At 29.9% G+C, this 26517-nt stretch overlaps 1 protein-coding gene across 3 annotated transcripts in view; it reads left to right on the top strand.

The window, feature by feature from the left end:
• The window catches only part of Lsm11 (U6 snRNA-associated Sm-like protein LSm11), a 64021-nt gene that overhangs the window by 30879 nt on the left and 6625 nt on the right, over window positions 1-26517 (top strand). For all 3 annotated transcript variants that reach the window (XM_014431067.3, XM_014431068.3, XM_014431069.2), the window contains 2 exons: window positions 9312-9400; window positions 11260-11398. In XM_014431067.3, coding sequence (XP_014286553.1) covers window positions 9312-9400; window positions 11260-11398 — 228 coding nt within the window. The remainder of the gene's footprint in view (window positions 1-9311; window positions 9401-11259; window positions 11399-26517) is intronic.

Genomic DNA, 26517 nt, shown 5'->3' with positions numbered 1-26517 from the left:
TATAATTTATATTATGGAAGAATAATTAATTACAAATCGGAACTAATTATATACATGAATATAAGCACCATCAATTTATATACAAATTGACTCACAACTTTTGTTTTTATTGCCCTAACTTTTTAAACCCTTTAATGACCGAATTCAGAAATAAAATAAAAATAACGAAACGTAGATATAAACGTAAGCAAACTAAAGATACATTGCTACAAAAATCATCAGTAACAAACAGTCTGTATTTTAAATTATTTCAAAACTTTTTTTGAGTTTTTTTTCTCTCAATTTATTTTTTATCAAACTGTAAAATCTCACAAGAGGAGGTCATAAATAAAAAAAATAATAGAAGATAATCCTTCTAGACCAACTCCAAGAATGTATGAAGTTCAACTTCATTAAAACGACTAATGTTTATTAGATGATAAATGATATATCCACTTCATTATCTTTAAATCACCCTGTATCAGTTATACACTGAAATTGCAAATAGAAATATTGAAATGAACCTGTTATATGCTCAATTGATTCAATGCTTAATGCTCTTCGTTTAAATTTGTTAGCACTCACTACTAAACGATAAGTAAAACAAACATCAATTGTAGTAATATTGGTTTAGCGAATCCGAACGTTCAGTGCCGATACCATAAATCGTTTAATGATGCTTTAAGTTTGTATATGTATTGTATATAATTGTAATAATTACGAATTAACAAATAATTTATAATTATAACAAACATTATTAGGTAAATATGTGATAATGACTGGGAGGAGGGTTGTAAGATTCACAAAGACTCACGCTCTGATATTACCATTTGTTTTACTGAGGAAAATATGTAGACAATGCGTTTTGTATAGGTAGAAAATTCATAGACAATTTTCACTAGAAAGAATTTTTGAAAATTCCTTGCCCAAAAGTAAATTCTTTTTTTTTTCATGGAAGGATTGCATGGCCCGTTCTACGGGATTTAAAAAAAGTCGGAATATTGAGATTTTCTTTATATGGAGGTGTGTTATATAGAGGTTTCACGATAGTAGTACATATCTGAAGAAAGTAGCTGAAATTGGTTTTGTTATATGCACTGTAGAACATTTTAAATTGTGAATGCTAACAGTATTACGAAGTACGACCCTCGATTAATATTTCTTTTAATCCACGCCGAAGAACATTATTGCATTGGATCAATTGTGACCCTGTGGTACGATAGAATTGGGTTACTTGTTGGCAGTGCTGCTAGCTTTGGGACAGTTCGTAGGACGGAGCCTGGTAAAGGAAGTAGCCTTAGTGTACGGTACTATTTTTGGAATACGTCCAATACAAAATTTGATCAAAACTTTTAGTATTGTAAGATATGCTATCAAATCAATGAAACAGCTTATGTTTTGGTGGTTACATTTTTATTTCATGATATTCTGTAGCGTGTAAAGTATTTAATCTATTTCTTCCATTTTCTAACAAAGTCCGTCCCACCAGAATTACTTTGAATGATGTCACGTTTTTTTATTATTTCCCACAAATATCTAATAGCGAATCTACTATCACTATTCACGGTTATTTTCGGAACCACAATAACGAAACACATCTGGAGTTATCACAACGTTGGTACCACATCCTGTATAACCCGCTGTGGTGATATGCTAGCAACTCGCTCGGAGCATAGGGACTGTTTTACACTTTCCTATTGGTTATCTAGGATGTTGCTGTATAATGTGCGGACGTTGCTATTGGCGGTCGTATGGCGCCAGACTACAAAAGCTTCAAAAGTCAGCTTGGTTATCCTTGAAGGATGTGATTCGGCTGCCATGAATTGGGATGAGACAGTTCCTCATTCATGAGCGACCTGTCTTAAAGATCTACTTTCACTTTTATCTTTGGCAAGGGCGGGCCTTCGAATAATTTTTAAGAATTTCATTAAAATTGTTTATTTATTTGAAGAAAAAAAAACCGACAAAACAATTGAAGTTTCACATTGAACGATAGTAATGAATACTATATGATCCAAATCATTTATATATTTCTCTTTAACGGACACCTCTGGGAAAAATGATTTTAAGTTTCCGTTAATGAGAGAATTTAAATATAATCAAAATATTATATAAATATCTTACTTTATTTATAATCTGAAACTTTCTTGAGACTCTTTAGTTATGTTTATGTAAATAAAATTTTATCCATTTTAGTCTCGAAACGTTTTTATTGTATTTATAAGTCCGACGTTTCGGCCAATTCGGCCATCCTCAGAGACAATCTTAATAAAATTTTAGAACTAAATCATTTTTAAAAAAAACAACTTCATGTAAATACCCTAATTAGTCAATTTTCACATTAAAATTATTTATCACAGTCATCTTCTTTGTTAAAAATGTATTACATCAATGTATTGTTGTCATAAACATTATATAAATATTTTATTTTCAACATTAACTTTTCACGTTTTATAAAAACTTACCTCAGAAACTTGAACGAATTACCTAATTATATAACGAAAGAAGAAAAAAATACGAATGTGTTCCCTATTAGCTTCCTTTTCACTTATTTTACGTTAGCCAACTATGTTTATTTTCAAAATAATCTAAGTTTCCTCAGCAGTCTGACATAAGAATTAATTTTTAATTAAAGATTTACCTTAGGGCGGCTCAGTGGTACTAATTTCAAGAAACCTAGTTCGAATCCGGCTGCGATAATTATTCTGCATGTTACTGCAGCCAAGTAGAGTCAACCCTGTGAATCTAGAAGCCCTTAGGGGTCCACCCAGCTTCATAAAGTCTGTAGCCTTTATTGGGGAAAATCTGGCGATTGTAAGTTATTCTGACACCTCCTGCTGGTATACTAGTAACTTTACTTACAGAGTACTGCACCCATCGTCTTTCTTGTGTTATAGCGGTATAGGTTTATTTAGTAACTATCTAATTACGAGTATTAAATAAATAATGAATATTTTTTATTTAATCTAAATTTTCGTTAATGCTCCAATATATTCGGCAAAAATAATATAATATATTTTATTTTCAAGAGAAATGGCACAAATTTATTTTGGAATCTTCATTTGTCCGTTCTATAGGAGTTAAAAGTGCTATTGGGGCAAAATGGCGTCCGCTTCCGCAATAAAGGGGTTTTGTTGTAGGCGCGTTCAAATATGTACATTAAATTTGTACCTTGAAGACATTTTTTATTCTCAATTTTTATGCTTAAATAGTTTATTTTAAAAAATCGAAAGTCAAGATTCATGTTTCAAAACATTCTTTAGTATATGAACTATTTTATTTTAGCATATATTAATATTAATAAAACCACTGTTATTGTGCATCAGGGATCTTTTCTGAAATTTTGTTTTAAGTTGATTTCATTAATTAAAAAAAAAAAACAGTAAATAATGGCACCTAAAACTAAATAAATACCTGAGTGCAATATTTTTGTATCCTGTCCTGTCCAATCATAATTACTTCTAAAAGTTGTTCTGGAATGTGAAGAAAGATTCTGAAGCTATGAATACATTTATTCATAACAGTTATTAAGACACGATGTTGACTTGCTTATTCGATTTATATGACTTCGATATCTAGAAATCAAATTGTGAAAGTTTAATTCATTAATCATTTATTTATAATTCCCAAACGGTAACAGCTGGTTGGAAAGTAAGTTTATTTGCATATCACTTATAAATATAAGGTAAGTTGGAACGTTTTGTAAAATATAAGGAACCCATTTTTATCGCAAAATCCTCTCCTAGCACTATTAGTGAGAAATCTAATTTTAAGCTCGGAGATGGATCATTAAATTTAAAATGTTAATTATTATAATAATTGAAATGATGTGGATTGCATAATATGGCGTTACAATTACTTTTGGAGAAACTACCTGTATGAAATATTTTAATGACAGTTCTATATTAGATGGTTTTGGACCCATCTTCTTTCAGATACATCTAAGGATTAAATTAAACTATTTATAATGTACAGTATATTTATTATTTTTTTCATGACCCTCTACCTGATCATTTCTGAAATACGGGAGAGTCTACAGGGAACTATCCTATTCTAACCATGGTGGCATGGTGGGGCTCGTTTTCATTTCGTTGGACCGCCGCGGAAATAAAAGTCGACCCCCTATGCCGGATTTGAACGTAGTTACGAGGTTGCAGAGACCTACGCCTCAACTTTCTCAGATACAGACGGTCCTTATAATCTACGATATTGTACCCATTATGTAAAATGTAAAGTGAGGTGTAGATAGTTGACCGTAGATTAATGCTTAAAGAAGTTTGTCGGGGGGTGCGGTCAGCAAAGAACAACATAAATAAACAAAACTTGGTTTTGTTTATTTATGTTGTTCTTTGCTGACCGCACCCCCCGACAAACTTCTTCAAGAATGTAAAATGTAAAATTATTATTAAAGTTCATTAAATTGCAAATTAACTTATTAATCGTCAACAAGGTTCTGTAGACACCATGTTATTATAAAAGTTAAAACGTTTTTCTGAGGAGAGGGGAAATAGCAGAGAGCATGTACCCCGAGACTATAGTCCAGGTTCAGTAATAATGTATAGTATAGTGACAGCTGTCGGAGCATCTACCATCATGTACACTATAACATTTGCAATAACGGCAAATATTAATGCCGTCGTTACATCAGGATTTCCTTGATAGTACTATCAACTACCAACTGCCGTATGTAGACCCCTAAAAGTAAACTGTCGCACTTTATAACCTAGTAATACCAATCATACAAATACTTTTGTCATGAACATTGATGTTTTCTGCTTGTTACTCGTCCATGGCGATAGTTGTTTGATGTATTTAATTATCAGTTTTATCGTTAGTTCACCAAGTTGAAATGTTAGCGAGATTAGGTTCACTATCAGCATGTAAACAAGCACTGCCATTCTTTCTCACTGTTGTGATATTGCTTGCAAGATAGATATCTATCTCCTCGAAATGGGCCTTTAGTGTGGCCCTGGGTAACAATTCAATACATCATTGAATTAGGAAATGGGTGATAAGACTGTGTTCACATTGTATTTTAAGTCGTACGAATAGAGTCGTTACATTCCATGCGAATATATTTTACGGCGGTTACATTGAATTAGAGTCCGTATAAAAATTTATTCTTTCGAATTTTGATGAGTTCGTGTTAATTCTTACAAAGTCTTACGAGTTGAGTTTCTTACGAATACTTAACCTGTCTTAACCGCCTTATAACACTTTTAAAAAAATGTTAAAACAACGTGTGCGTTTACACCATATCAATTATTCCAAAGCAAAACTCTTAGCCTTCAAGTCAACTCTAAGATTATTCCGGCAGATGCCAGGTGGTACTCGAATAGCACTGAAAGAATGCGGTTGTTGATTCGAGTTCTGATAAAATGCCCTCACATATTATTAATTAATGTAAATCTCTTATTGATTCAAAATTAAAACTTTAAACAAAGAGAAAAGAGCGAGAGTGACTATTTAGCGCTAAGCGAGAGAGAGAGAGGTTGACATGGGGTCGTCCACCGAACGGCCAGGTCATCGCCCGTAGTTCTAGGCTCTGGGCTCTGCCTCTCGCAGGTTAAACATTCGTGAGTCTCTTCGTCTCCCTCTATCTCTCTCTCTCTCTCTCTCCCTCCCTCTCACACTGTCAATATTATGTTTTCTTATTGTTTTATTGCCTTTATTATTTATTGATATTTATTGCCCTTTACATCCGCTCGCGGTGTCACCGCCTCCGCCCTTCTTTGTAGATAGTACACGGAACCCTATTGATTGAATATTGATAGCTTATTGTACTTAATCAGTCAGTTGAAAATGTCAGCCGATTTCAATTTGTAACTGTCGTTTTCACGGTATAATAATAATAGAAGGGTTTTGCATACACGGAAGTTCAATGCCGATACCAACTAATAAATCTACATCAACTGATCTCTGGTTAAACTTTTTTTTTTATAATTTATTGTTATTTACAATTGTATAAAAATATATACAAGTAAATTTGTTGTAGGTGATATAATGACATGATACAAACATGTGGAGAATCTACCCATTGATAGAACTCCAATATATTTCAACTTAAACCTGCAAAATGAAACCTAAAATAATGGTCTCGCCTACGTCTTGGTTGTCTGTCGATTTAACCTACATTAGTTTTAGTAATTCGTATCTTATCCATCCCATAACATTGCACTCCTATTTTAGTCTTCGCAATGGTTAATACAATCAAAGAGGGGTATTCATGATCTTTAGTTTAACATGTTAAGTTAAAACGTGTTAAATGGAAAAATTTATATTAAATGGAGAAATAATTCCTTCTTTCAGCATGTTAAAACGATGTAACATATAACATGGCTGAGAGTCTGTTACTAGGTCTGTTAAATGGAGAATGACGTCACGCAGCAGATCAGATGAGTTTTTTTTTGTTGTGTTAGTAGTTTGTTTTTTGATTGTGTTAGTATTGTTTTGGATGTTTTTATAACTAATAAAGCAATGGAGACAATAATAATAATGTAATGACATTTGTCAATTAGCTCATCTGAATTATCTTTCTCACCAGTTAGAAGATCAACAAGGCACTCAGTGGTGAAACTTTCATACTACTCCCACTCTAGGCATGTTGTAATAAATTACTTTAATCAAAACTTAGAAGTATGCAATAGCAAGAAGTTTTGGAAAGAAAGGTTATAAAACGAGTTGCTTAGAAAATCCGTTAGGACCTCTTATGCATTTAACTTTAGTTTAAATAGAGCTGCTCACATCCTATATTTATAACATTTAGCATCTTAAAACATTCTAAATTTAACACAACATCATGAATACCCCATATATGGGTATTAGCAATGTTATCAGAACTAAATGAATGATTCCAGATTATATCCTCTGGCTGTGGAGGTTTTCCTTGGAATTCAATAATAAATAAAATAAGTAATAATAGATAGGATTCATAATAGTATTGTTGGTATATACCACTTTCTCTTTTCTCTACCATTGTAACATTTTACGATAAATAGCCATATTTTTCGAATAACAAAGATTTAGTGAATTTTTTTAAACATTAATACTCAAGTACAAAACAATAATATGCATCAAAAACTCAAAACAGAAAAAAAATATATGTGCAATAAAAATTATAAGAGAGGTAACCAGGCAAAACGTTACATACCATGTGAATTTTATTATAAGCTATGAGTAATGACTTACTACTTATATTAGTTAAAATATATAAGAACCGTCACTTTTTAAAAAAAGATCCAATAACTCCCAAGTGTGGGATGATGTTTATGAAATGCAGCAGTATCGATATCACCTCATTGAAACCTTTCCTTCAGTGGGCGGTGGCATAAAGTACCACGCACAAGTTAAAATTTATGCCTAGCTAAAAACATTCCACACTTATGTCATTTTTACCGAGCTGCCGTATTTTTAGAGGCTTACACAGCCTTCTTGGAGTCAGGTGAGTAATGGTGGATTCTATATGGTAACGCCCCTGACTCATTTTTAGATTTTTTTTTTTACTAATAAGGATTGTATTTAGTAACTCCTCAAAAATATTTATCCAATGGAGGTCACCTTATAGAAATAGGCTAAAAAGTTTCACTGATAAAATGAACCAGATAAATTCACTTAAAAAAATCTCAAATACTCTCCGAGCCCCTCAATAAGGAATAATATAGTTTTTAATGATCTCGAAATAAATATGAATAAAACATAATATATGGTTAGCAGTAGAAACAGGAGCAATTTCAGTGATATAGATATTGGAGGAAACGCAATTGAAGAGGTATATAAGTTTAGGTATTTAGGTTCTACGGTTACTGAAAAAAACGAAATTGATGAGGATATATAAGCGATGTTAAAAATGCCAGAAATGCTTTTTATTTTTCAATTTCGAAATTGCTTAGCTCACGCCTTCTACCCAAAAACTTAAAATTTAGAATTTACTAAACTTCCTTTATTATCCTCCCCAAGTGGTCTCTTACACTGAGGGAAAAACAGCGCCTTAATGTTTTAAAACTCAAGATAGTATCTTGGGTTCCATCCTCTGCACCGTCTATACAGCTGACATTCCAACCAATCCTATAATCCTATATATCCAACAAATCCCATCAAATCACTTTTACCCTCCGTCGTAAACCTACTGACTGCCCTACAGTTTTATTTAATAATGTTACTCTTACCCCTGTCGAACAGATCCGCTACCTTGGACTACATTTGGACAAATGATTAACCTGGAATCCTCACACAAGACAGGAAACTGCACGTCGATTTCAACTATTACAGCACTTACTAGACAAACGGTCTTAACTTCCAATATATTATAAAAGACTGATCTACATGACTGTAATAAGGCCAATCTGGACATATGGAGTTGAGCTTTGGGACACCACTAAACCTTCGAATTCCTCTCGTATTCAATCGTTACAATCCAAAATCCTTCGTAAAATCCTCTATGCTCCTTACTTTGTTACAAATAAAATCATACATAAAGACCTAAATGTTCCCTATGTAACCGATCTACCCCGAACCAGATATCACTCCTTCCATTATAAACTCCCTAACCACTCAAACCCCCTAGTTTCTAACCTTACATCCTCTTCCATTTCTGACAATCCTCCGAGGCGCCTGAAAAGAAGATGACCACGAGACCAGCTAATGTAAAATGTCATTAGAGTGCTACCAATGGGTAGTTGCTCTACACGCCTGTAACACTCCATTTTAACTAAGATCACATTTACTAAATGTATTATGTAATATACAGTTGTAAATTTCAATAAACATATAAAAAAAAAAAATAAAGTGTTTTAAAAAATTGACAGGAGAATTTAGAAGGCTACACACGCTGAACCAAGGGAACTGCACCTTGTAAATATAATTCAAGTTATAGCATTATGAAGTGTAAGTTTGTCGGGCTTTGTAACGAGCCGATCCATAAAATGATAATAAACACTGAACCGATGGGTTAACGAACAAGGGGAAAACTGATTCAGTAGTTTTAGGTTTGAAGGAGCGTCACTAGACAGATGTATGTAGAAAACGATTGCACGGTGGCATCGGAATCGAACCATCGTTATCGATAATCCTTTATAATTATTATATTTTTGAATATTCCAGTCGATTTATCATTCTTCGAGTCATATATATGTCTGTGCATTCAATATTAATTATTATTCAGGGTCACTCTACTACTTTAAAAAGATAACAGACTTCAGTTTCTAACAAAAAAAAAAAATTAAATTAAAAATATAGTTTATATTCAGGTCAATTTAGGAAAACTCTCGTCTCTTTAATTTTATATCGATTTAATATTATTTATTTATTATTCTAAAAATAAATTTCGATTATAGGTAAGAAGAATATTCGCAAATTTATGCTGAACGTAGAAGGACCTTTGGCAAAACTTCGAGAGATGGTTGAGAACAGGACGAGGATCAAAGTGAGTTAATTTATTTATTTACTTTATCTCTGCTAATTAATAATTAAATAGCAATTAATTATTATATTAATTACCTTAGTTTGTTTTTTAAATATCGTTTTGTTTATTTTTTAATAATTTTGTTTGATGTGAATAATAATGAACAATTTTTTATTTAAGAAATACCCTTATCATGCATAAAAATCTATTATACCAGTCCGACATTATTTTGCTTTTGAAATTCTTTGAACAGTTCTTAAATACACATACACCTGAAGAGTAAATGATTGCCTTTCTAATTTTAATAAAAAAATTGTAAATCATATTTAATCTATTTTCTTACATGTTATCTAATTTATTGATAATGTGTAAATTATGATAATAAAATCTTTAAAATATCAGTTTATTATTCTATTGGTCACAATAAAGCGTGCTTGAGTGCATTTAATTTAATTATTTTCTAATCTTGTATATTCAGATAAACTATTATTTACTTTACACCTGATTCAATTTGTACACCCATACACACATATTTTTATGCATTTATTTAAATATAATTGAGGAGTATTCTATCAAAAAGTCAACATATTCATTTCTGAAAAAAAATATATTTTACAAAATACCATAGAGATGCCTCATGTATGTAAGTCGAATTTGTATTAAAAATATTGATTTATAACACCTAAATCAATAATTATTATATATAGAATTTTAATTCTTCAAGAAAATTATATTTTATGTGAAGTGATTACATTAAATTTTGGTTGAATAGTCCTCAATTTTAATACAATTAATTCATTATTGAAATAATGGATTTTTCTAATAGAAATTTGAAAATTGAATTCCTTATTCTATACTACTTACTAAAAAATCGTTCCTCTTATTATTTTCCATTAAATACTCATTGTTACCCACCTGAAACAAGAAAAAAAAATAATAAAGATACAATATAATATTTTGTGTTCTCTAAAAATATTATTATAAAATCAAGTTAAAAAATAAATGTAACATAAAAATTTTTAACTTGCTTTAAAATTTTCTTCGGATTGTATTCTATTTACGCATGCATTAAATTCCCAATAAAATGTATTTAATTATTTAAGATGTCTCTAGAATGATCCGTTTGTCTTATTTAGAAATAAATAAAAAAATGAATAAATTATATAAATCCAAATTATTTACGACTTACAAGGCATCACAACTTGAGTGTATTTTAATTCACATAAAATTAGATATAATTTTTTAAAAAAATTAATTAATTTACAATTTCGAATTATTAATATAAATTCTTAAACCTTTTCTTAGTTCGTGGACATGGGTGGTATCTCTTTATTGAAAGCTCAAATAACCTAAATATTTAAAAATCGACATATGACTAACGAGCCATATTTTAAATAATTTTCTAACAGATGATACCACTGTTGTGATTAGAAACTCTTGCTTGGATATGAAAAATAGGTATTTAATTTACATTAACTGAAATTAAAGGGAATGCCAAAATAGAGAAATATTTTTTAATAGTGTTTCATCTTGTTTCTAATTTAATATATATTGTAGGAGCTTATATTCTATAAAATCGATCTAGTACAAAGAAAAAGTATGTGGAATTTCTTAAACTTTTCTATAAAATCTATAGGAATAAATAAAATAAAGAGAGAAATAACATGAATAAGTGCATTTATTGTTCACAAAAAGAGGCTTACACATCCACAGTTCAAGGCACATTATCATTTCCACCCATTTGATTTTTTTTTTCAATAACCGTAATTATATTATAAATATTGAGTTTATTTTTAATCTTTTTTTTTTAAATAAGAAATTCAACTTTCAAGGTTTAATGATGTTGTTAATGATTGTAGCATTATATTCTACATTTACAGGTTACAACTCGCTCGGCTTGGGGTATAAGAGGTTATGTTATCGCGTACCTTTCGGCTTTCGACAAGATGTGGAATCTAGCGCTCGAAGACGTCACGGAGGTCTGGATACGGAAGATAAAAAAGAAGACGCCGGCTCTTGGTGAGATGGGTTATCACTTTGCAATTATTATCATTTTGCCTGATTCTAGGCTCATATGGAACCTTCTTCCTTACAGTTTTCAAAGTAAACTTCATTACTCTATGTATATTCTCAATAAACTATTTTTGGAAACGTGGGATTTAATTTTAAGAAATAACTTTTGCTACTTTGAGTAATTTAGTTTTAGTGTTTTATGAATCTTACAGAATAAAGTGTTGGAAAACTAATAAATGTTGAGCCCATAACACTGCCGTTTTTCTTATGTTAACATTTTTTTTTTTTTTAAAATAATTTATGAGTGATCAATTTTATTTATTATTTATGTTTTATCTACCTTGAACTATACATCTTTCATAGCCTGAAGAATCCAAAAATATTTTTCAAGAAAAATAGAAAAAAAAATATTAATGAATTGTATATATTTATTAAAAAATAAAATATATTGCTATTATTTATAAGGATATCCTATGGTAAAAAAATAAAAATTATTTATTTTGCTTTAATTGTACTATGCAATAAATACTTAATTCTCAGGTTTATCCTATTAGTTACATTTAAAATAATATATTCTTATTATTACTTTAGATATAAAAAATATTAATAATATTGGAAACTAATATATGTGGGTTAACAAAATATTTCAAAATCTGGACACCAATGGGGGCGCATGGTGTATACTGTACCGCATATCTGACTTTTCCTGATTCCTTTAAATCATAAGTCCTAAATGGACCTTTTTTAGTAACAATTATTCAGTTTCAGTATTTAATTAAGTTAAAAAAATAATATTAATTGCTTTCATGAATAATAATAAATAATTAATGGTAAGAACGGTCTATAGTCTGTATATTTTCTAATTCTTTAGAGACCTATCATAGTTTAATGTTGAGAATAATAATACAAAGTTATGTTTATAAAGAAGTATTTAAAATATTCTTCCAAACCAAAATTGTTATTGTTTCTACAATGTGACGTCACCTTCATCCTCTCATGTTTTTAATTATTAAGTTATTGGTGACAAATTATTTGAAAAACAAAATAAAGAATAATTGGTTATCAAATAAATTTTTTCTACTAATGATCAATATTTTTGCATTATCAATAATTGTTAGTTGTATGTTTTTGTATATTTTTGGAGCATAATAGAATACGTTGAGAATTAAAAGTTGATTCGTTGCTAGCAATGCTCACTATCTTCATAGTCAGATAAAAGAATTTTATACTAAAAAAAGGTTTTGTTGAATTTCGTAGTTAAGACAAAGGTTTTAAAAGTAAAACGAAGGTTTCTATTATCAGACATGAAATTATGTTAATAGACTCGGACATTTTCTCTATCGGCTGCTAATTTTATGATTCACTAAGTAATTTTGTATAATACCGTAGTATTACATTCTTGATAATAATAAATTATCAATTCAGAATGATCAGTAAATTATAGCAATTTTGTAACACTTACGTTAAGTTTAATCTGGCTTTTATTAATTGATATTTCCTTTTATTAATTGCTCGGGAAGAGAAACTAGAACGGCTTAATATGATATGCATGTTGCTTAATGAAGGGGAGTGATTCATATCTCGACTGATTGTGCGTGTTCTTGAGAATACTCACTCGTCTTAGTAAATCGTCGAAAGTTGTTTATCTCTTGAAAACCAGTAGCAGTTGTACTTTCCCTTGCCAAATCTTTTTATATTCCTAATGGAAATGTCATTTTTCTTTTTGAAGGTTTTGACATTCACACTTCCTAGACTAACTGGAAAGGTTCTATATTTATTATTTTAACAAAAAATAAAAATGTATATATATGTATAAATAGAAGTTTAAATAAACAGCGAAACTTCCAGGTATTCCTTCTAACTTTCCTTCAAAAGAAAAAGGAAAGCTAATGTATTAAAGAATTTCAATTTTATGAGCATGATGTATTTATTTAAAGAGATTGAAATTATTGTTTTTAATATTATAAACGAAAATATAGTTATTTATTTATTTTAAGAAATGTCGAACTTTGATTAAAAAGGTGATGTTTTGTGTTCATTGAAAACCATTGTGAAGACCACAAAGGAAAAAGTTTTTCATTTTTTCCACGATGGTTAACAGATATTTCTTACAGCTTTTAGAATGTTGGATACGATGGTGAAAACAAGGTTCAACGCCTTTAAATCGTAGGTGATTTCCAATTTATTAAATTGATTCCAAGGCGAACGAGATCCTGAATATTTAGGAAAACACCGAGATACACTCCTCATCCCATTTTTTCTCATAAATATGAATCTATTAACAAAGTCAGGTCATATCTTTTTAATAAAAAATATATTGCGTAGGGATTTATTTATCTGACGTATCAACACAATCTTCGGGGACTTAATTTTGTATTTTCTATTGTCTTCCTAAAATGTTTCTTCACATACGATAGTTGGTCTCTCGATCTTGGAATAGACTAAATATTGAAACAAACAATGTTTTTCTTTGTTTTTAATAATTTTTAGTTCCTTTCCTTTCCTTTTCTAATGATTTTTATTGCCTTTATTTGCCTTTACTATTTCCTCTTTGTAAGGGAAGATGTTATGTCTCACTTTCTTGGGCCTTGTGTTTCTTAGATAATCGGGAAAGGTAGTAGTGGCTGCCAGGTTCACTACTAGTCGGCAAATATTGTTAGTTTATTATGATCAGCATTGTAAAAACGTAAATATTTAATTATGAAATACTTTAAATGTTTCTATATTAAGCACTTTATTTTTTTAAATTTTTAATGCTGTGAATGTAAAAATTAAGCCTGGTTTTGGAGGTACCGATCGCTATCAAGCCATATTCATACCGGGAACTGTTAAACTGTACAAAAAATTAAATATGAACATAAAATATAATAAATATCGGTCAAATTAAAACAATAAACATCGTGTATTTACTTATTCTACTTGACAATCTCCAAGAAACATTAATAGGATCCACGAACATTTTAGACTGGAACGAAATGCGCATTAACGTGTTATTCACTCAGGACAGATCTTACCCCTGAATCGTATTTGTTAAAACTTTAAAGAGGGGGCTTCCGACTCTAAGTTTAACTTACGTAATGTGTTTGGTTGTTTAATACAGTAGTTCATAGCCAACTTCGTTTGGGCGCCAACTTTGACTAGCGATAGGGACGATTTGAATCATACCTCGTAGGATCAACTTTTATTTCTGTATCGGTCCCAAGAAATGAAAATTTGAACCTTCACTATGGTTAGAATAGGATGGTAACCTGTAGATAATACCTCCCCACCCCGTATGTCAGGATTTACTAGCAAGATGGTCATAAAAAAAAGGTTGTTTAATACTTTCAATGTTCGGGGTGACCCGCCGTCCGAGTCTACCCGACCTTCGCCTACTTCGGTATTCATCAACTTCGTACTGTACCTATCTGCACTTAGATACTCCTTGCCTCTACCGGACCTACGCCTACTTCGGTATTCATCAACTTCGTACTGTACCTATCTGCACTTAGATACTCCTTGCCTCTGACCGTATAAGTAGTATAAAACCCGGTGATGATAGAAACAGCCGTAACTGGTTTAATTGGGTTATAAAGATAGGATTAGTAACGGTTAGTATTAACTTTCCCCGCGGCCTTTCACTCTGGTTTCTGCCAGGGGACCTCCTTTCCTTTTCTAATGCACCCTCGCCACTTTTTCCTAATACTATTTTTACTGGAGCCTACGTTTAATGCTTTTACTTTCGTATATTACTTAGTCACTACTTTATTCTTTCTCTCAAAGTGTATTTTGGAACTTGATAAATTATTTTTTTCTTAACATTCCTTTTACAAACTCAGAATCAATAAGATTAAGTTAACACGAACTATTGTCATGTATTTTCTGTTATAATTATGAAATTCAATTTATCATATTTTTTTTAAATACATTTATAAATATTTAGTTAACAACATTTTCTTTTGATTTTTTCTTAATTATAAAAATATTTGCCTGGAAATATATTATTGATAGCCTCAATAAAAATTATTGACTTTTAAAAACAATGATAGATTTCTGTAGCTAGTTGAATTTCAGGTGCTTAAATTATTTAAAACCTGTATGACATTTGCAGTCTCTTTTTTCGTAAGTCGATGATCTGTACATTTTTTTAATCGAAATTCAGAATTTTTAGCGAACATCATATCAAAACATCGTCATTTTTGCAAAATTACATTACAAACTTTTCTTAGTATTTATCGAACCGGCTTTTAGAAAGTATGTATATTAATCGCAGTATTTCCACCTCATTTTTATTCGGAAAGCAGAATAGCGAATAAACTGTTTCACTAATGAATGAATGAGTACATTGAAAAGGATGGTAGTGGGAGAGAAGAAAAAGAATAAATTTCTAAAAGGGACCTCTTAAATACCAGCTCAATTCATGTAGAAATTTTTAACCATCTGACTTATTCAACCCACAAAGGATTATAGAAGTACCCGAAACGTTAAAATAGATCTATAGGCAGGGCAAAATTTTTCCTGAGGGTATATATCCTCACTGTTATTTAAGGCTTGAAAATACTCGCACTTTCTTCAGCCTAGAAAACAACGCTAGATTATTTGAACTCACTTAATACAAAAGAGGCCGCTAGAACAGCTCAGATAGAGGAAGAATACAGAATATTTTCAAACTTCTCAGCTATCCCCCAAAACCGATTTCTTGAAGTTATGAAACGAATATAATGTGCACCCTCATTTCTCTCCTAAATTCTATCAATGTTTATTGTTATACCTAGTATATTGTTATATATGCTCTTATTAATAGGGAGCGGTATGGCACAGCGGTAAGGTATTGTGCTGCTAACTTCAAGGACTCAAGTTCGAATACAGCTACAACAGATAATTATTTACTCTGCTATTGTAGTCGTGAGTCAACCTAGTGGGTCAGGGAGTCCGTCCAAGGCTCAACAAGCTTTATTAAGTGGGTATCCTTAGTTGGGAAAAAAATAGTGGTGAAGCGTGGTTCTGACCAAATCACCTCCTTGTACCACCGTTAGACTAGTAACAGTACATCCTTAAAAAGTAGTAATATATAGGTGTACAGATTTTTTCATTTTATATTCTATTTTTTTTATTTTGTAACATTACATTCTGTCATAATTTTAGATAATCGTAATATAGATGATAAATCCATATTAACAAGTATATAAATTAAATGATAACAACATAAGAAATAGAAAAGAAGAAAAAATAAAATAACCTCTTGAGCATTCCTATTTACATTCATCCTGGGGAACTTGGGATATTAATAGAATTTTTGTGCTCTTGACTAATAAATAAATTCACGATGATATAATATAAGATATGTAATAATTAATTGGTCTAGGAATGTTACTAATATTAAAAACTAGCTTTTATACTGTGTATATGATTTTTTTTTTCATGCGATGGTTTGAACAGTTACGTTGCGGGTTCATTGACTCCCCCCGAGTATTGTGAGTGGCTCACCGATGTTCCTCCCCCTTCCCTCCCCCCCCCGACGTATAATGTTATTATTGCCATGTTTTGTCATTGAAAGGAAGATTCTATTTATACCTCGGCAGTTGTGCCTTATCTCTTGTTTGAACCTCAGGCCCAGCTGTTTCATCTTGGCGAATAAATGCTTAGTCACTGTCCTAGCTTCTGCTATTTCCTTCTTGGTTGGAACCGATGTTATTTATTATAATTTGCTTCCTTCTTCGTTCTTCTTTTTTTTTTTTAAATATAATTTAATAAATTTTTTATACCATACTACAGTTGGACAAGCTATCCTTTCCCTTCCTAGATAATACGTTGCGAGGACTAGTTTAAATTCAAAGAGGTAAACAGCATGCAAACTTCTCTTATACATAATTCAACACATTCTTTATCATAGTAAAATCACTTTGATGGTAAAAGTAACTGCATACGGTTCGCTACCGGACCTTGTTTAACGTCATTTCTATTAGTGTTAATTATCATATGAGATCATTTGCTCATTGCATTATTTGTTTATGCTTAGCAGTTCATCTTGGTAACTGCGTTGCCAATTGGTAGAGCTCTTGGAATAGTTCATTTCACAATTTTTATATTTTAGAACAAAAATAATTTTTAATATTTTGTGATTATTGGAGAAATTAATAAATCTAGAGAGGGTTCAATACTTAGTAAGGAAGTACTGTTATTATACCAACAGTCGTGCGAGGAGTTGATTTGTTCAGAATCACGCTCGACCGTCAGTTTTTCCCCAATTAAGGGTACACTCTTTATAAGGTTGGTTGGAACCCAGAGGGCTCCTGATCCCACAGGGTTGACTTAACAGAATAAATATCTCCCACAGCCGGATTAGAACCCGTGTCCTTGGAGTTAGTAACACAATCCCTTACCATTGAGTTATCGCTCTCCATAGAAAGAAATTAACTTTTGTAAATTTCTTAAATATCATATATTGCTTCGCAGTAAGAAAAAAAAAAAAAATGGTAAATCAATAAATAAAAAAAAATCCATATATCTTTCTTCTGGGACGTTTTGGGATTCTGTGTTCTCTTCAGGTTCTATAATTTAAAAAAGTTTATCTACTATTAAATACAATCAATCAGCTGGATTTCTAATTATTAATAAAAAAAAAGTCAAATAAATAAATAATTAGTAACATAATTTTGTTTACTCGTTTAATATGCCGCAATAATAACGGCTGAGTCAGAATTATCTAAATATACAACAAAATTTGAAGTTACTACTATAATGTGGTTTGGTCTATAACCAGAACAGATAGAATAAAAGCTAAATTTTAAATAAGAGTCTGTGGGGAGAGGAGGCTAATTGATTGTATAGAATTGTAGATACTGTAATTTAAAAAAAAAATATTATATATTAAAAGCAGAAGTGGGTTAAACAATATCTCCGAAACGTCCTTTAAGAAAATATCTATGGATTCAGAACCATTGTGTTTTACAGTTGTAAAAATTAATTAAATTCTGGTTGACTTTGCCTTTGTTTTGGTTTCCATTGAACGATAGTAGTGAGTTGTCACTCCGTGGTAAACTAGATATTTACAAGCGAATCTGATAATGCCATGACGAAGCATTATTTTTAAAGTACCTTTATTAAAACATTTTTTACACTTTTTGTAAAAATATATTTCAAAAATAAAATAAAAATATTTGAAAAAAATTAAAGTAAAAAAATTTTTTTTTTCTTTGGTAATCAAGTGGTTGCGTTTATATATCTAACCATTGATTGGATGACGGCAGAATTTCTTAATAAATCACAATGTTTTGTCTTCATTCATATCATATTTATAGAAAAAAGAAGAAGAAAAAATTGTAAATGATAACAATAATACTAACATATTTTAAAAGTAACTCAGATATAATATCTATAAATTAAAATATAAATCGATATAATGAAAATTAATTAAATAATTGCCAAGAAATTTAGATCCTAGTTGAAGAGAATTATGTTTATGCAAAAATAAAATGAATACATCTGACACATTTAGGTGCAAATATTTTGTTTTTGTCAATAGTTACTGAATTCCGATGTTTCTCCTATTCGTCTTGTGAAAATACCAGTAGATATATCTAAGAGCACATCAAAAATTTCATGTCGGACATCATTCCCGTCAAAAAAATGTTTGTCAACTAATTGCAGAATAAATAAATAACAAACATTAAAAAAAAAAATAAATAAAACAGCTTCATTTTTTTCTTACACACACTCTCTCTCTCTCTTCTCTTTTTCTTATTGACCCTGTTAAAAAGCTATTTATTGATGAGTTGTAAGAAAGTACTTCAGGTATTATGATTTACGATTGAACGTTTTTAGATACTTACCAACAACAGATAAACATTTTAAAAAAATAATTTGAAAATAAGAAAAAAAAATTATATTATTTATAGCGTTATCAAGTTAAATGTGGAATTTGTGTAACCTCATTACATTAGGTTTAAGTATTTTGTTTGCTACACAAGAAAAAATAACCTTATAAATCATTAAGAATTACGAACCGGGAAATGTAGTGTTTATTGTTATGTTTATATTTTGTTTAATTTTTTTTTTCTAATTTACCTGTGCATTTTTTATTTATTTATTCATTTTTAGCATCATTGTGATTATCTAAGATTGTTTGTACGATGTTAATGAAATGGATAAAATAAATAAAGGAATCTATTTAAAAAAAAATAATAACTGGAGTTTTCTATTATGGAATGATCTAACCTTTGTTTTACTTGGGTTGTCTTGATTTTTTGTGGATAGGCTCCTAATAAATCTGATAAACAGTATAAAAAAATAAATGGCCATTGTATAATATAAGTTGATGTCATAATTATAGATTAATCGGGTGGAGCGCGGTATCAGTGTAGCAAGGTGCGATGCTACTTACTGCAAGGACCCGAGTTCGAATCCGGCTGGGCAGAAAATTGTTTTTTGTTACGCTGCAGCCGTGAGTCAACTCCTGTGGGCTCTGGAGCCCTCGTGGAGTCCACTCAGCCTCATAAATTGGGTAAAAATCTGACGGTCGAGCATGATTCTGACCAAATCACCTCTTTGCACAACCGTTTGTCTAGTAAAAGTACTTCCTTAGTAGTACAGATTTTAATTTAATTTATCAATTAATCTAGAATTAAGAATACTATATTTATTGTGAAATTAATATGTAAATGATTTCTTATTAAATGTTTTACTAAAAATTAAATATTGTCTCAGGGCGATAAATAAATTGCTGAATTATCCCTAGATAGTAAAATACATTTTATTCGTTTCTCTCAATAGGTTTAAGCGAATAAAAATAACTATTTTAGATCTTTGGTCGTTATTTCGACATGTTAAAAAACTATATCGGGAGTCGAGACCTCACTTTTTCTCAAGTGCAATAGTAGGAAGTTGGGATGACCGGAATGAAGAAAGTGCATCAGCGTGGAGGATGATGCAAGTGCTGCACTTTCACGGCCTGCATTCCACTTCCCGGGTCACTCACCCTCTTGAGGCTGCTCGCTATTGAGGGTTTGTCTTAATGACGTTTGGTCTTCTTCAGTGAATAAGAAAAATACATTTTTTGAATTGATTATTTATTGGAAAGAACTCAATTTGAAATCATTTGTTTACTTAGGCACAATAGTGACTGCAAGCTGTTTATTTATGGATACAACGAGTTTATTTCTGTACCATATTTATTTGATTGTCAAATGATATTTATTTGACACTCGAGTCAAGATTATGACCTATTTGGTTTCAACATCTGGCTCTGGAGTAATAAGGAAGTAGCTCCATTTTTTCCCGTTTTTCTGTTAGACCGAATTTTGAAGAAGAAACAAAAACTAAATCGCAGTTTCTAATGATTAAAAAGTGAGTAGCTCCGGTCTTTAGTTCCTTAATATTTTCTGCTTGAAGCAGTTATACCTTCGCATGACTTGATCCAAGAAAGATTTAACCCCTTCATTAAAAATACCTCGGAATTGACCTACAAACACAATCTTCAATAGTTAAAAATCATATTGTGTCCATCCAAATGACAGAAATCGAGCTACATCAATTTATATTATGTTTTTTTTTATCAATAACACAGGTTTACAATCATAAGTGTCGTTTAATGATTTTAGATGATCACGATGTTTTTATTGTTTTTGAAACCGGTGAAACCACTTACTATCTTTCGTCGGAAAATTCTTCTGTGATTCTAATGATAATATATAATAAATTAAAAAAAAATAAAATAAAAATATCTTAATAGATTTTTTTTTTCTTTAAAATGTTCTAATAAAATATGAATTAATCCAGTATTTTATTTCCTTTAATTTCTTACGTGTTTAGTTTCCGGGTTTATTCTGCATTATCATCAGAACTTTAACGGTGCTAATTTTTGCCCTGTCCCTATTCTCATATATTATATCAAGATTTTACGTTCTTTATCTTTTTTTTTTTTAACGTTCTTTTGTAGGTAAATATGGACTCTCTACTGTTCAAAATATTATATTAGAGAATACTGAAAATTGACCTGTTATAATTATTGGAACTTATCCAATTAGGGAACAGGGTATCCGGCTGTGGCAAATAATTATGTATTCTGTTACTGTAGCCCTGAGTTAACCCTATTGGTTTAGAAGGCCTCCTGAGGCGCACTCAGGCAAATGTGGTAGTTTTGCTTGATCATGAACAAATCGTCTCCCTGCACGACCTTTGGTCTAGAAACAGCAGTTCCTTGCAAAGTACTAATCCCCGACCCTTCTTAGGCTGTAGTGGTACAAGTTTTTTTTATATCAAATAACTTTTTTTGCCTTTCAGGAGATCGCCGTGAAATTGCTCGATTGTGATTTTAATCTGTTTTTAAATAAAATAAGAAATCTCTTAATAATATTATTTATTTTATTTTATTCTGTAGTAATCCCTCAAGAGAATTTTAGTGTTTTATAAAGGTCGGAGAACGTATGGCCTTGTAATAACTTCTTTACGATTGTTGGTTATACGTTTTACTATTCCAAAATAAATGTAAGTTTAATGTTACTGAAGTGTAGAACTTGGTAATTAAAAAAATAAATAAATATATATATCTGCCCAATCTATGAGTAATTCTCAGTAATCTGATAACTTCTTGCCCTTGTTCCACTTACTTCTTCTTTTTTTTAATTTCCTCATTATTAGTAGAAGGTGATAACGTGAAATTTTCAGGTTTCAATGTTGAATATAAAAATTAACAAAAATAAAATTCAAAACTTTATTAGCTCTTGGCCAAAACCATTATCAAGCGAATCTTGACACATAAAATGTTGTAATAAAATTTTAATTAAACATTAATGCATCCAATAAGATGCCATAAATAATCTCGATAATGGAGAAATAAAAATATTAATGTTAAGTTCTCAATACATAAAATAAAAAAATAACTAAAAGGAAATTAGCTATAAAAAAAGCCAATGTTAATTCAAGATTTACTATTTCTATATTATTATAGGGTTGTTTTTCCTTTCCGGTTGGCTTGTGTGAAAGTATTGAGATTGAAAGTAATGATTTGAAAAAAATCTACAACCTTCTCCAATAAGTAAAAATTAATTAAAGTAATCTTTATAAGCTTTCAATTAAAACCTGCCTGAATACAGTAGAAACTTTTATCCTTATAGATTAGGATAAAGTTAAGAATAACAAACAGGTGGTCAAAGTCTCTAAAGCTATCAACTTAAAAAGCCCTGATAAAGCTCTACAAAGTGGAATCGTCGGAAAAAAAATAGTTATTAACTATTTTTGTTCTTTTCTGACCGCAACCCTGACCATCATCTTCATTATTTGAAATTATACGGTCAATATAAAGTTAAGAATGTTTGAATATGAAAAATGTTAACTGGGATAGCCATGACAATGACAATTGATGTGCTCAAGGAAAATATAAAATTAGTGAAGCATTGTAAAATAATTAATTCGTAATAACGGTCGAAAATGTTTCACAAGGCTGTACTATAACCAGTTTGAATGTTTTTTTTTTTTACTATTTGAAAATAAGACGTTACAAGTTTTACCAATCCTGTTATCGATATTATGAAATTGTTGTTTTGTTTTATTGCCATTATAGAACGGCCATTACTCCTTGGATCGACCGTAAGGAGCCGGTACCCAGCTTACACAGCGGGAGAGCTCCCCTCCGGAAGGGTGTGTTAGGGCGATGTAGTCGGAAGTGAGTGGTCGTCCTTGGCTGGGTCAGAGTCACTGGGTCACACTGTCTTCCGGCTCCCTACCCCTCCATTCAAATCACCTCTCTTCTTTCATGTCTTCCTCCACCTGTCTTCATCTTCTTCTATTTGTATTTTTTCCTTATTTGTTTTTTATTTGAATTTTATTAATAGGTAGGCTAAACAGGAACTGATTAAAGGTACGTACTGCTACCGTATTATTATTCATTGTCTTCAATTATAAATTAATATACAGGACTCAGTTACGTTGCGTATTTATCAAATATTTTATTTATGATGAAATACTAAATTTTTAATACCACTTGTCAACCGATAATTTTAGAAAATTAAAAAATATATATTGAATTTAAATCCATAGCTTATATAAATTTTATTTTTAAATTCTGTTGAGAAAATATTCAACGCATCATGTAGGGACGCGCGCAGAATGACTACGCAGCGAAATCGATCTAAAAATTCCCTGCTAAAAATAAGCAGAAATGCGGTATAGACTCTATACGTTGACATGGATTCTTTAGCGCATAATCTGTAGGCAATGTGTGTATATTATTATTCGTTAATTTTTTTGATTGATTAAGTTTCAAAACTCGCCAAGTCGAAAAGATTTTTTTTCTAGATTCTTGTTTTTTTTTATCTCGAGATAATCTAGTACGAAAACTTTAAATAAAAATCTGGAAAAGAAGGAATGTCCCAATTGTTAATATTAAAATCTTGTTTAATTTATTATAAAAAAAATTATATTACAAAAGAATAGAAAAGAGATTTCGAAATATCATCCCCAACCATTAAGCTCGAAAAGTTGGGTAATTAGAGATTTGGAATTGTGGTAAAACATTATAAATATTTATAGAGGTTAGTTTTCCAAAAAAAATTTTGAAGTAAGTTGGTAAGTCCGGTCAAAATTGTTGGAAAATTTTCGATTTGGCTCACCTTTTCATCCCAATAAATCCTTTAAGAAATGATTTTGTCATGGTTCATCATTTTATTATTATGAAAGGACTCCCTAATAAACTACCTCCTATAAAAATATGATTGGTTAATTAGATAATTTTTCCATGGTTATTTTTTTTATTAGATAATTCAATTTTAAAAGTATTTTTATTTTAGAAAGTAATATATACATAATAAAGTTATAAAAAAATAAATTCTCTGAAAAAATATTATTCTATCTGAATTCTTTCTAGCTTAGCAATCTGTCATTTAAACGTTTTCGTATTTATTCCTAATAATTAATTATAATTTGTTGAGAAATTATAATCCTTCTTGACGAATATTGATATTATCTTCTTATTAATTAATGCTACCCTTATATTAATTAATTATTGTTATTCTTATATTAATAAATGATATCCTTAAATTAACTAATGATATCCTTTTATTAAATAATATTATTTTAATTATTATCATCCTTATATTAATCGATTATTAGTATCCTTGTTAATTAGTGTTAGAAGAATTAATGATATTCTTATATTACCTAATTCTTGTTATTTTTATTAATTTGTTTTTTAAAAAACAAATATGTATACAAAGTATGTCAGGAAAAAATGATTTTAGTCCACAAATAACTCAAATTTTATCGATTTCAACACAGGATTGAATCAACCTTTGTTCTAAATAAATAAAATGATATAAATTATATATATTATTATGAATATTCGGTAAATTTGGCATAGGTCATACTATTAAGTGAAATAAATATTTTTTTTTATGATTGAATATGTGTTTCCAAAAATTCTATTATTTATAACCTTATTTTTTTCGGGAATTGTTTAAAGTTTAGGTGTTGAAAGTTAATGATACAAACTATTTATATAATCAAAGCGTCAAAACGACCATGATAAATTTATAATAAAAATAAAAACGAAGCAAGCTCTGGGACTCGGGGACTGGGAGCTTTTGAAGCATGGTTCTCCTTGGTCTTGACAAGGTTAGGCATGTGGATTTCAACACATTTTAGTAGGCCTATGTTGGTGCCAGTAAACCTTCGGGCTATTTGTGATAGTCCATGTCTACACGAAAAGCAGCCTCTATATCATGGCTAAGGTCGTCTGTCTTCAATGTCTTCGGCTTTCACCTTCGTTTTTTGAATATTATTAAAATAATATATTAGGAAATAAATTTAGATAGTATTGAAAGCTACTCATTATTCATAAATAATAAATTAATATTATGGTATAGCTAGTGGATTTATTGATTTTTTTTTTTTGGCCTCGAGATTAAATTGCTAATATTTTTTTTTTTACTTTTAAAAGACTCTAAGTATTAATTTTTTTAATTAAATTTTATAACAAACCTTTCAACGTTGTGCCTGCAAATCGGCAAGATAAAAGACTTAAGAGTTATACAGCAATGTGCTCACCTGAAACAAATAATCATATTATTAGTCTAATATTAGATAACAAAAACTAATTAAATCTAAAGTAACAGATATAAATATTAACGCGTACCAGACTTGAATATATACATAAATATTTATATTATTATTAGAAGGATAACTTAATAACGAATTTCTGGATTTTGATTTTTTTTCTTTATACTTATTCCAAAAATTTCGAGTTAAAAATAGAAAATTATTGCTTATAAGTGATTAACCAGCGTCTGGAAATTTGTTTTAAATAATCAGGTATAAATGAGGTATGTATTCACGTATTGGATGTTATTCATGAAAAAAAACTTTTACTGACGTAAATTTTGGATCAAATCGTTAATTCAATATTTGTGTACAATAAGTGAACCAAATAAAACCTTATATATATTATTTTTCTTATAAGGAAAATACATAAAAACATAATATTTCATTCACCATTAATAAGGGCATCAATTATTCACTAATAAAGGTAATTTATTCCTTAAGTATGGTGCGTAAGTACAATATAAATAAATGCAGTTAAAAAAAAATAAAGAAACATGTTTTTTATCACATTTTTGAAAATAAATCTTTTTTATTAACGTTAAATTTTAATTTTTCAAACTAACACAATTGAAATTTTCTGGTTACTCTTTTCTTCAAGTTAAAACTATTAAAATTAATTTTTTAATAGTTATATATTGGAATAATTTAAAATGCAATGTTATGCTATTTTAAATCCTACAGAAATAACAAATGTTGTATTATTAAACTTGACTATTTAATACAGTTACAGAACATCTATAAAATGGATGCTCTTTTTTTTTTTTTTTTATATATGCAACAATATAACAGTACATATTACATTTAAAGCATATATACATCATAAATTAATTCTAATGTATTAGATGTGACAATGACAATTTAAAACATAACAAATGTTGTCTAAAAGTAAACTTGTCTCATTGGATATTCCCACTGCGTACGCCATCTTGGAAATTAAATTTATCCACATCCCTCCAACAGACTTAATTGCTGCAACTAAATTTTTAAATTAAAAAAAATATTGTTTTTGTCAAATTTAAAATTCATCATTTTTTAAAAATAAAAAACGTTTT

Source organism: Halyomorpha halys, unplaced genomic scaffold, assembly GCF_000696795.3.
Source record: "Halyomorpha halys isolate HHAL.00 unplaced genomic scaffold, Hhal_1.1 Scaffold943.1, whole genome shotgun sequence".
Lineage (NCBI taxonomy): Eukaryota > Metazoa > Arthropoda > Insecta > Hemiptera > Pentatomidae > Halyomorpha > Halyomorpha halys.
This window is presented reverse-complemented; position numbering and strand designations above follow the sequence as displayed.